The sequence below is a fragment of the Pollachius pollachius genome, assembly GCF_949987615.1.
Source record: "Pollachius pollachius genome assembly, chromosome: 7".
Taxonomy (NCBI): domain Eukaryota; kingdom Metazoa; phylum Chordata; class Actinopteri; order Gadiformes; family Gadidae; genus Pollachius; species Pollachius pollachius.
The window spans coordinates 12,267,301-12,280,201 of record NC_136940.1 but is presented as its reverse complement, the minus strand read 5'-3'; the positions used below and the strand labels follow the sequence as shown (position 1 = coordinate 12,280,201).

The following is a 12,901-nucleotide window of genomic DNA, read 5'->3' as shown; positions in this document are numbered from 1 at the left end:
ATTCTTAAACAAGCTGTTTCCTATTTCAAGTTGACTTCTTTACGGAGGTTCACCTTTAAGCTGTCTGTTGCCTACAAATGAAAGTTGTATGGAGTGATTTTATTTTATCTTCAGCAAACTTAATACTTTGATTTCACATTCTTGAAATGTCAAGTATTACACAATTTTATGGTCAAATGACCAGAAAAACAATTTAACTTAAATGCACAGTACCATTATAATTCCTAACAATGATGTAGAACACACCAATTCAGGGCTACACTGTTACAGATGCAGTCTTCTCTTTGAAATGGCGCAAGGAGCCAGGGGACTAGTTCCACTCCCAGGGGCGTTTGAATGTGGGAGACCTGTCCTGGTCGAGCTCCCTGACACGCTTCCGCAGGTTGGAGCGGTGGGGGGAAAGGGCCAGAGCTGACAGTGCAGAGGCGGAGAAAGAACTCCCAATGTTGGCCTCTAATCTTCGAGCAGAGCAACGACAGGGAGAACCTTTGTAGAGAGGAGCTTCGGCCAGACAGACAGATTTGTGGTAAAGATTTGTGAACGCCTCTTCTACTTTGGCAGGGGAATACATTCCACCTGGCCGGAGGGACGACTGCGGTGAGTCCGATCTAATCCAGGAGGGACTGTGACAATCCTGATGGTAGAGCCTTCTCTTAGGTGACCGTGAGTGCTGCTCATGTATTGAAGATGATACAGGGTTGTGTCTTGCCAAAGCCTTGGGAGATCCACCATAGCCATTACGGTTCCTCCCCCTTGTATTTAACAAGCTCTGTGGCCAGACCGGAGACTTGGGAACAGTTGATTGCACTAGGGATTGCACTTCAGTGGAATAGCTTTGTCCCTGAGGTGTGCCAGTGAGAGGCGAAAAGGGATGAGAACCCTTGGACACAGTGAATGTCTGGTTCATTGACTGCCTGCTTTGCATCAACAAGGAAAATTCCGTCCACTGGCCATCTCTCCTCGCCCGGTCTGCCTCACTCTCAGAAGATGCTCCCCACACCTGCAGCGGCTGAGTCAGGTTAGAATGTCTTTGCGCAGGGGAATGGAGCATGGCCCCGCAGCTTTCAACTGCTTTCAGGTTGTGTTCATCACCAGATTGGCAGAGGTCGTGGCAATCCCCCCTGGGTGTGGGCTTGATAGTCTTCTTGCTATTGCTGCAAAATTGTCTCTTTCTGTTCCTCTGGAGAACAGTGTCGACGGCATTGGGGAATTTCCGCCAGTGAGAGGTCTTCCAGATCTGAGTGATAGTTTGGGGGAACAGCTCCATCGGAGTGCTATGATGACTACTCAGAGTTTGCTCCGGCTCGTCATTCTGGTCATCAGGCTGCACCAACACATCCATCAGGTTCCCCTGAGGTTCATCCAACAGGCCAATGCCGGAAGCCTGGGTTTGTTCCATCTCAGACACCCCTGTGGGATACGAAAGATAAGGTGACCACTTGGATTTTTGATATAACACTGTCATCATTTAATGTTGTTGAGGCCAAATATAATCTTTCAAGAGCATAGAATTATTTTAACAAAACATTTTTCTAGAAACATAAGAAAGATGTGTCTCACCATCCATTATAGAGTTATTACTTTCAATGCTCTCATTGGACTGCTCCACCTGGTACTCAATCTATTTAAAAGGAGACAGCAACATTGCACATAATCCATACAGTTATACTCATACACCAGAGATGTTAGTGGTCAATTACCTGGGAGTCATTTGTCTTGTTGCCATCTGTAATAGAAAGCAACAAAATAAATGGCATTAGACAAAAATGTATAAACAAACAATAATGATGTTATCTAGTAGTGGTGTCAACAATAATCGATTTGGCAATGCATCGCAATGCGGGGCATGCACGATTCAGCATCGATGCGGCAACGTGCTGTAATCGATTATGTCGCTGTTCTTTTTCGGGCCTCGAGTGGACAATAAAGTTGTGAAGTACATGCTAAATGGCGGCGCTAGCACAACAACAACAACAACACTAAGGATGGCTGAGGCGGAGGGAGATGACCGTGAAAGACAGGTAATTAAAAACGCACCCAAAGCTTGGAAAGTGGACATCTGGGCACATTTCGGATTCTACGAAGTTAAGAAAGAATTGACGAGTCGCTTGCGTCAACGTTGCCACACAACTCCGAGAGAGCAAAGAGGATCACACGATCGGTGGCATGCTTCATAGCGAAGGATCTACGACCCTATTCTGTTGTAGAAAATGCGGGTTTTCGCCACCTGCTTAAAACAATTGAGCCCCGGTATAAGCTACCGACAAGAGCTTCCGTCACTGATTCTGTGCTTCCCGCATTGTACAAAGAAACCAAAGCAAAGGTACTGGGATCCATGTGTAAAGCCAGTCGTGTAGCAGTTGCAACTGGTGCCTGGACTTCAGTCGCAACAGAGTCCTATGTAACCATTACGGAACATTACATTAGCGAGGATTGGCAGATTGTATCTCATGTGCTGCAGACAAGAGCAGAACACTGGTGCTCATATGGCGAGGCTACTCTTGGATGTTGTGGAGGAATGGCAGCTAACAGATAAAAGTTAAGGAAGTGCCTTGTCTTAGAGCTGCTATTTTACTGTGTGTAAAAAAAACACTTATGGTCACTGCTGGAAAAAGTTGGCTGTTATTGCTCTATTTAAATTCAAATGGTTTTAAAGCAGAGAGAAGAGAAATATTTTTCATTCAAAGCACTGATTTATGTTTTCAAGTTTGAAAATGCCATATCTAATAGGAATAGGAGTGCATACAGGAGAGTAAATTAACACATAGCAGCCAATAAAATCTGTTGTTATATCTGACTGCTTGTATTGCCTCATGATTGATGAAAAATGTGCCTTATTGTGTGCAGTAGAATTTTGATGCATCGCAGAATCGAATTGAATCGAATCGTTACCTGGTGAATCGTAATCGTATCGTGAGGGCAGTGCCAATGCACACCCCTATTATCTAGCCAATTGTTCCCACTTACCTGTGTAGGAATAATCCCTCCCACTTGTTGGCCTCTAAGGTGAGAAAGAGCTTTAAAATCATAGCAAACGTACATTGAATACAATAATAACTGTCTAATGTTTTTGACTCAATAATATAGCAACATAATTCATACATTTTAAATAAGCAAATACAATGGGCTTAAATATTTATACTCTAAATCGTTGTTTTTTTACAGTCCACCTCCAAATAAGTAGATAGGTAAATGCTCTTAACCAAAAAGGAGAAAAATATATATAAATGTATACATACAAACCTTTGCTTCTATCCTGAAAATCTCCAACTCAGTCGCTGTTATGGACTGTGCAATGTCTTGAACATGTAAGCACATAATGTATTAGGCAAAGCAGAACTATTGGTGTTACGATCTATATTAATTTATTCTAAAGACGATAGCAAACGGAGGCCAAGTCATTACTTAAGTATTGAACAAATATAAGCCTAAAGACATAGATATAATAAAACATGTCACCCATAAAGAACAAACCTTATAGTATTGGTGAGTTACCTCTAATTTTTTCATGTTTGAAGTTCACCTCCATTGCTCCAACCTTTTTGCTCAATTGGGTATACTGTAAAACAGAAGAATAGAATAGAGTGCAAATGAAGTTTAGATTATTTTATAATTGTGTATAATATTTACATTATATATACATACATACACACAACCAATCCCAAATCCAAACGATAGATCCCCAGAGGCCTAACATTTGTGTGATGGTTCCCCATTTTGGAGGTCCTTGATGGGTGTACCCTTTAAGAACCTCCCTTTAGGTACAAAAAGGGTGCGTTCCTCCATGAAATGCCGCAAGAAAGCTGGGAGATTTTCCCACTTCGAACTCAGAAGGCTGGTGTCCGAGGCATCTGGATCACACAATTATGGTGCGATCCAGATGCCTCGGACACAAGCCTTCCGAGTAGCAAGGAAGGCTACTGGGAGGGCGCGTCCATTTTTGTTGAGAGCGTCATCACTGCACTCGGTCTACTCAGAATCCCAAGAGATGAAGACAAAAAGGGGGCGTGCCTCCGTGAAAGGCCGCAAGAAAGCTGGGAGATTTCCCCACTTCCATCTCGGAAGGTTGGTGTCCGAGGCATCTGGATCACACCATTATGGTGTATGGCTACACCCGTAAAGAGATTTATTTTCTTTGTATTTGTACCACGTTGGTCATTTTACTTTATTCCGGTCACCAATTTAAGCATTACACGGTCTTGCTGTAAAGTTGAAATGTTTGTTTTCGAGAGTTTGCTAAAAAGCCAAATGTAGCTAACAATAAACAACGACTGGCCAATTTCACGACACAATCACAAAGACGAACAGGAACAAGTGTTCCAAGACCGAAATGACGTCACAACTCGGAAGGCTGGTGTCCGAGGCATCTGGATCACACCATAATGTGGAATGTTTTGTTGGTTAACAAAATGACGTGAAAATACCACTGATGCAAATGTTAAGCGAGTTATATTTTCTAATGGAAGAAAATGGGGAAAAAACGCTGAACGCCGGAGCCGAACAACTCTGGGTTGTTCGTACGCACATATAGAAACCGTCCAAAAATTAGGCGTCCAAAAAATAATGCCCCTCTTCGGCGACAGGAATTGCCATATCTCGCAATCAAACAAAAACATAAATGTCAGCATGCTCACGGAACATTGCGCACACGACGGGTTGGCGCAACCACATGCATTTTCTTCACAAAATCCACATGCGGCGACAAGTCAAGTTTAAATTCAGTCAATCCTACTACTGTGGCCTACTACTATGGTCGCTACACAACGCCCAGACAATTGATAAGTTGACCCCCCATACCTTTTCTGTCAATCGGTCCAGAATATTCTCATAGTTGATAATATTTTTCAGCATATTCCCTTTCATTTCGTTTTCCATTTTGTCGACAAATAGGGGAAGACGAACTTGTACTGGCAGCCTGGTGGCTTCGAGTCCAGCGGGATTTTGAAGTCGACTTTTTGTTTAAAATAATGAAATGTGATTGGACCGTGCGAACACGTCATATAGTTCACGACGTCATCGACACGCGACTTAAATGACACTAGGCGAGTATCCAAGTAGCTCTATCTGCAGCCGGTGTGAGTACCCAGGCCCGCCGACAGGGGGGGACAAACGGGTACGTTGTCCCGGGCCCTGGACTGGCCCTGGAATGGGGGGGGCCCATAACTGGACCCCCATGAAGTTGGGATTAATTATTGTATGTATACTTCAAAATGTGTTGATTTAGAGAAGAAAAGTGCTTTCTTTGCATTCAATTAATGACTCCTAGTTTGTTTGCCTTCATTGCCCTTGAAAAAACGGCCAATAACCCCCTATCACCCCTATGCCAAAATGGTTTGGTCTTTGGAGAAGAAAAAAGACGGCATCATTCCATTAGTGGTCAGTGCGCGAGTTGATTCAACATGCACAAGTCAGGAGCCCTGAAAAAAAAAGAAAGGCGAAAAAGAGGGGAAGAAGCCGAAAGCCTGAGGGGATCTCTTTATAAATATTTCAGAAAAGACTCAGGTGATGCTGCAGGTACCAGTAAAGGCAGCTGTGCAACACAGCCAGGTAAGACACGGCCAACTTTTGCCAGCCCCGTCGTCAAGTAACACAGGCACAGGCGGCGTGTCAAACATATTAGCGCAGCACCACATGAGCAAGTCACACGGAGATCAATATCAGTCAGACAGGGGGCATTGAATAATTTGATAACCACGAAGGCTTTATTACACTGTGTTTCATACGCCTATATCTAATGGAATCTTAGAATATGCACATTACCCCGCAAATAGGTCCATGTCCAAATCAAATGTTTCAGGCAGGCACGCGCTGCGCACTCCAATCAGGCTGAATTGATTTGAGAATCATTCCCAGTCAGCTGAATTACAGCCAGTGTAACGCGGCTCATGATTTAAAATAAGCCAGTGGCATGGCAACATGTGAAATTGCCATTTAGATAGAGTTGGATGTAACGAATGGGTTATAAACGTGACGTTTTGGGGTAGCCTGTAACTTAGTTTCTGATTGCCGTTAACTTGAAACTCGCCAGATGAATGGGCTCCACCTTGTTCCCCAAACATTCTCTGGAAGTTCAGCGGACATAAACGCGGGTCTGGCGATAAATAAAAGTACCCTTGACATGATTCCCCTTGGTCAAGTGAAAAATGGTAGATGAAATGTGCAGTTAATGAGCTCTAAGTGAATACAATAGCGTGAGTTTTATTGTGGTATGATTCTGAAAGCCATAACTTCACTCAGTCCATATCCATAGCCTATCCGATTAAAGTTGTAAATAATCCTTTTGGTTTATCCGTAATAAATGGGCTTGTCATCCCGACGTCATGTGTTTGGGAGCTGCACAAGGGAATTCTGTGGTTGTGTTTCGGTGTTTGACAATTTTGGGAACAAAAAAAAAAACCTTAGATTTTTAAACTTTTGTAGTCTTTGGGATAGAGTTAGCCAAGTTGATCAGTCTATTCTTTTCTGTGTTAAATCGTCAAATTAAGGGGTTTTCAATTTGTTCTTTTTTAAATGGTTCATTTTGACCCCTGTTAATTTAGATATAGCCCTTTTTATCGAAATATGTTCACCTTTATAGGAGAGGCTAGAGATGATGAGAGAGAAGAAGAACAGGCTACCAAACAGGATGAGAGAGAGGAAGAACAGGCTACCAAAGAGGATGAGAGAGAGGAAGAACAGGCTACCAGTGAGATAGAGGAAGAACAGGCTACCAGTGAGAGAGAAGGGGAGGAGAGTGAAGGGAGAGAGAGAGAAAGACACAGTGATTCAGGAGGAGTGGATCCATCCCCCAGAGTAGAGGAAGAGTCAGAGGTTACCAGTGAGAGACAAAGTCACAGCGAAGGAGGAGGGGCTCATTCCCCTGATTACCATGACCCTGCATTATGGCCAGCAAAAATGGAAGATGCTGACAGAGTAACCGTTGTGCGTGCAATGGCGAAAATAATCCCATTTTCAGAGATGGCAAAAGAGTTGCCAGCAGATGCAGAAGGCAGGGCATTTCCCCACTATTTAACATATTCTTCCTCTCACAATGGACGGGAAAAAAACGATAGGGACTGGATTCTCTATAGCAGGACGAAGAAAGCCTTATTTTGCCTTCCATGTTTACTTTTCTCTCATGAAGTAGAGAAAAGGTCAACAAGTGCACTAAATTCTACAAATGGGATGCAGATTTCCAAAGTCAAATGCAAAAAATTATATGAAAGATTCCCAGAACATGAAAGAAATGTGGCACACAAACATTGCTATTGGAAATGGAAAAACCTGCAACATTCTGTCTTGCATACAGCTGGAAATGATAGTGAACAACAGAAATTGCTGGACACAGAAATTGAAAAAAACAAAGCACTACTGAAGCGACTGCTGGATGTGACCCTGTACTTGGCCTTCAGAAATATGCCATTCAGGGGCAGCTCAAACAAAATTGATGAACCAGATAATGGTAATTTCATGGGCTTAATTGAGCTATTATCGAGGTATGACGCTGTCCTAAAGGATCATGTGGAAAACATCAGACAGCAGCGGCTACAGGGCAAAAGGCTGCAAGCACATTACCTCTCACCTAACAGCCAAAACGAGTTCATTGAACTTTGTGCACAACGTGTCCTGAAGGCTATTTTGAAGGAAAGGCAAGAGACCTCATTTTATTCAATTATGTGTGATGCAACCCCAGACATCTCTAATGTGGAGCAAAATGTATTGTTACTGAGGTATGTCAGTCAAACCTCCACTGAAAATGCATGGGAAATTAATGAGCGTTTCCTTCAGTTCAAAGATTTTTCCAAAAAAATAGGAGAGGAAATAGCCAACATGATGGAGGAAGCACTTGACCAGCATGGAATAGACCTAGCTGATTGTAGGGGTCAGTGCTATGACAATGGTGCAAACATGGCTGGAAAGGTGAAAGGGGTGCAAGCGCGCATACTAGATAAGAACCCCTTGGCCAGATTCTCCCCATGTGCATCTCACACCTTAAACTTGGTTGGTGTCCATGCTGCCAGAGCTTGCCCAGAAGTTGATCTTTTCTTTGGCTTTGTAAATCAGCTGTACAAACTGTTCAGTGGAAGTCCTCAACGGTGGGGAATCCTCAAAAAAGTTTTGGGATGTTGTCTTCACCTCTTATCAGACACGCGATGGAGTGCTCGGATTGAAGCTGTGCGCCCAGTGGCAAAACATTTGCCAAGCGTGATACAGGCACTTGACACACTCATTTCAACAGGAAACCTGAGAAATGACACAAAAGCTGAGGCACATGGGCTGAAAACCTACTTTCAATCGTTTAATGCTGTCTTGCTCCTCACATTTTGGACGAAGGTGCTACAATGTATCGAGGACAGGAACATTATAAGTCAGTCCTCAACAATCTCATTGGATGTCCAAGCAGCTAATATTAAAGAGTTGGAGAGGGAGATTGCATTATTGCGTTCCTCTTGGAACAATTTTTTGAAAGAGGCAACTGCTGTTGCCACTGACATGGGCATCAGTGCCAAGATTGAAGTGAAGACTCGAAAGAGGAAACGCTTTTTTGATGAGCAACAGACAGAGACAGAGGTGCAAAGCCCAGAGGACCTCTTTCGGGACAAAGTGTTTAATGCTGCAATGGACAGTATAATGTCCCACTTAGAAACAAGATTTCAGTCCATGCAGCAGATCTGCAGTGAGTTCTGTGTCCTCTGGAAGTTCAGGGAGATGCCGGAGGACAGCATCAAGGAAGCCTGCAAAAATCTCACTGAAAAGTACAAGAGTGACCTGACGGAGTCCATTCAAGACCAAATCCTGCACATTAAAAAAAATATACAGTGCAACATTCAAAGAAAATCTTGGATCCCTGGATCTTTTGAATGCCATATACGAAATGGGGCTTCAGAGCATTTATGGGGACCTCTGCATTTTGCTCAGGATCTTCCTGTCCATGCCTGTGACTGTGGCTGGAGGTGAGCGAGCCTTCAGCAAATTGAAGCTAATAAAAAACTACTTGCGCTCAAAGATGTCACAGGAGAGGCTCAACGGGCTGGCAATGCTTTCCATAGAGCACAAGCTTGCAAAGAAGCTGGACTTCAATGACCTCATTGATGACTTTGCCACCACAAAAGTCCGGCGCATGGCATTTCGCACCTAAATAGTTGCACACAAAGTTAATGTTAAAATGTTCAAATAAATTGTTTGTTGAGTAATGAGTATTTTTTTGAATTTCCGTCATTTAAGGGTAGGGTAGGGACTGAGAAAGTAGAGGTGTGTGTGTTTTTTTTTTTGGGGGGGGGGGGGGGGGTGCCCATTGAGAGAATTTTGTCCCGGGCCCAGCCAAACCTGTCAGCGGCCCTGCTTGTGGTCAGTGACACATTGGGTCGAGAAAGCATGCTCAGGCTTGCAGGAGTCTAATGAGAGGGATAATGTACTGTGCAAGAAAGTGTATTTGGAATAGAGATTCAAAGTGTCCTCATATTAAGAATTATAATACCTCTGAATGTAGGCCTAACGAAAGGCTTCAGCTGAGAAACATTTGGCTTCTGTTTAAGCTCAACACCTGTCTTGCTGGTCAGAGTCGCCACACCCTTGGAGGACAAGGAGGAAATTATGTAAGGCCCAGACCAGTTGTCCTCCAGTTTTCCCCCTTTCCGACCCTGCTTCCGCATATTGGCCTTCATGATCTCATCCCCATCTTTGAAAGAGAAACTCTTTTTCCTCCCCTTTGCTTGCTCAAAGGCCTTCTTTTGCCTTTGTTGGGCCACCTGGATGTTCTCGTATATCTGAGAAAAATATGAAATGATTGTAATGTAATTGTCTATTAAAACTTAATTTCAGGAGCAATTGAGATATATATATATATCGCCATTTTACCATCACCTTTGCATGCAGATCTGCCACTTCTGCAGTGTGTGCCTCAAGCTGTTTGTCGCTTGTGTCACAGGATGTTAGAGAGTCCCCATTTTTCTCCACATTAACCACCCCAGGGGAGCGAGGGTGCCTCCCAAAAAGGGCACAATAGGGTGTGAACTTGGTTGATCTCTTAATTAAAAAGGGGATATAGTATTTTATTGAAAATCTGTCGATGTTGAATATTGTTTCCATTTGCAGTCGTCACCTAATATTACCTGCTTTGAGGTGTTGATACTCGCAACAATTCCCCTTAAATACAGATCCCAGTCATTCTGCTCTTCCCCACAGTACTTGGCCAGGGCTGACTTTATTGTCTTATTTGTCCTCTCTGCTTGTCCATTGGCCTGTGGGTGATAGGGTGAAGTGATGCAGTGTTTCACACCGAGCGCTGCAAACACCCCATGGTTGAGCTGCAATGCATTAGTTTATGTAAATTAACTTGAAAGATAGGATTCAATGACAAATATTCTATGTCACACATACACTGTTTTATAAACATAACTGTACCTCATTAACAAATTCCCGTCCTTGGTCTGTAATAATCCTGTCGACCAGACCGAAGTCGAGGAGGATATTTACAATTTTTCGTGACACCTCAACTGCTGTTTTGGAGCACAGCGGTTTTGCCACAACCCACTTAGAAAAAAGGTCTGTTGCTGTCAGAATAAATCTGCAACATAAAATGCATGTTATAAATATAGTAATAATCATTAATAGACATTCCATCCCTGTCACTAGTTTTCCTTTAAACCAAATCTTTTGCATTGATAATCTTTAAATGTGGTTACACATACATCAGCCATGCATAAAACTACCTTTTGCCTTTTGCGGTAGTGGGAAGGGGACCAATTAGGTCAATTCCAAGGACACTCCATGCCTTGCTGACATTAATAGGATGAAGGACAGGGGCAACCGTCTTCATCACTTCCTGACGCTGACAACGGGGACATTCATCAACCTTTAAAGCAGTGAAATAAAGTTCCATTAAGATCTACTGGTATCATGGTAATACATAAGTATGACAAAGCAAATAACAAGTTCTCTGTATATTTGTTGCAATTTAAGGAGGTTACAGGAGACAGATTAAAATACTTCTACAGAATGTCTAAATTTAAAATAAATCCATCGCAATTCAGTCTCATAACTCACCTTTCAAAAAGTCCAAAAACGTACCCATTTCTTAACGTCCTCTCGCAATGTTGCCCAGTGGTAGGATGCCTTTATTTTGTCCATTGTCCTGCGCCTCCCTGGATGACCTCCAGTGCCCAGGTTGTCATGGCACTCCCGGAGGACATCACGAGCCCGCTCATTAGTGCACACCACCAATCTTACATTGTTTTTGTGCCTATAATACAACTCCTCATCTGATGCAGCGGGAAAAAAACATTCACTTAGAGCTGCCCTGACTAAGAGTTTTCCATTTAGAATATTCCCTCTCATTTCTTTTGTATAACAACATTACTAGTAAAACCAACAAGTTTTCAGTCAACTATTAGGGGGCAGCCCTACTTCATTTATGAATGTGTATTTACAATCTGTGGTTAGGTAACATTATGACAACAAGTAGCTTCAGGAAATCTAGTGAAATTGCCAAGTTACAAATAAAGGAACTAGATGGAACTAGATGTTTTGTACTTGGATGTTTGTTTAAAATAGAAAAAGTGTAACGCATTTGTCATTGAGAAAGTTAATATTTTAAACATCTTTGAGCATTTCTACATTGTCGTGTTATTATGTCACACATACACAAGCAAAATCAAACGATAACATTCTGAGGAAAAACAAAAGAAATCAAATGGCAGTAAATAAGAAATATATTATCTTGGTGGCAAAAAAACAATTTGCTTTTTTTTTTAGCACAGTTTAAAGTATCTGTTCGATGTGAAATTCCAACTCGCAACAATGCGCAAGTCGAATATGGTTTCATAAAACAAAATAAAATGCAAATGTTTTGGGCAGTACTTGGAAGAAAAAAGCAAAGGAATAGTGCCAATACAGAATACTTCCGATAAACTGGCTCAAATGTGCATTTGTGTTTGACACACTGTGACTTACCTTTCAGAAAGTAGGTCTTTGAGACCCTCCTAATGTTGGCCTTCCTGCTCTCTGGGTTTGGGGCGGTTGTTGTTAAGCTGTGGTATGTTTTTAGATTGAGGTAATGCTTGACTTCAGTATAAAACCCTTCCATTTCTGTGAAAATAAATGAAATAAACAAAGACAAAGGCAGTTTCCAGAATTAAGGCCAGAAAACAATTAATTCAATGGTATTAGGTTAAGGGTAATTATCACCTACAAAAGCCCCCCACACACACACACACAACTTCATACAAATTTAGTTCATTTTTAAAATTTCTATCTATTTTATTTATATTGTTTTTGCTTTATTATAAGTTGGCTGTAGTTATTTTGTTTTATTTCTCAAGTATGCTGCTTCGAATAGTTTGTGGCGTGTTTAGTCACATAAAAACGCCTCTTTTATTCATAGATTAGAAAAGAAAAGGAGATCGTTAATACAGTACTTACCTAAAGAGCGGAAAAATATGTCAGCGTTTTAGTATGCGCATGCGCATTTAATGACATCTTTTACAGGAAGTGCGTCATTATTGCGCATCTAGGACCCCCGAACCGATCTGGCAGCCGAACACATTTGGTACTCACACCGGATCCGCTTGCCAAACACGTTCATTGTATGGGGTCAGAGCAGTCTCATTAATAATGAATGCACAGAGAAGGATTCACAAATGTATTTTGTGATTTATATATAAATTACTGTCTTCTCAAAAATACATTTCAATGCACACACAAATGAATATCGGTATGTATAAATGTAAAATAAATCCATAAACAAAAATAAGTTTCACAAACACATTTCTGATCCACACACAAATGTGTCTTGTTTTAAATAAAAGTAATATAAATCCATAAATATATCAATAAAAAAAATATTTGCAATTTTTATAAAAAATGTATTTGGATGTTGTTACCTTTATATACAAACTGTTCAACTTGAGTTAACGTGACGCTT

The 12,901-nt window shown here is 41.8% G+C and overlaps 1 protein-coding gene across 1 annotated transcript; it reads right to left on the bottom strand.

Annotated features, from left to right (window-relative positions):
- Positions 1-310: 310 nt before the first annotated feature.
- Positions 311-4,940, bottom strand: LOC307078427 (uncharacterized protein; the record flags this gene model as incomplete). The annotated part of the gene is made up of 7 exons (XM_079740221.1): positions 4,798-4,940; positions 3,496-3,559; positions 3,244-3,299; positions 2,968-3,001; positions 1,701-1,726; positions 1,561-1,621; positions 311-1,410 (listed from the first exon to the last, which is right to left on the bottom strand). Exons 1-7 carry the CDS (start codon positions 4,873-4,875, stop codon positions 311-313), a joined length of 1,419 nt encoding a protein of 472 aa, XP_079596347.1. The 5' UTR covers positions 4,876-4,940.
- Positions 4,941-12,901: the final 7,961 nt, after the last annotated feature.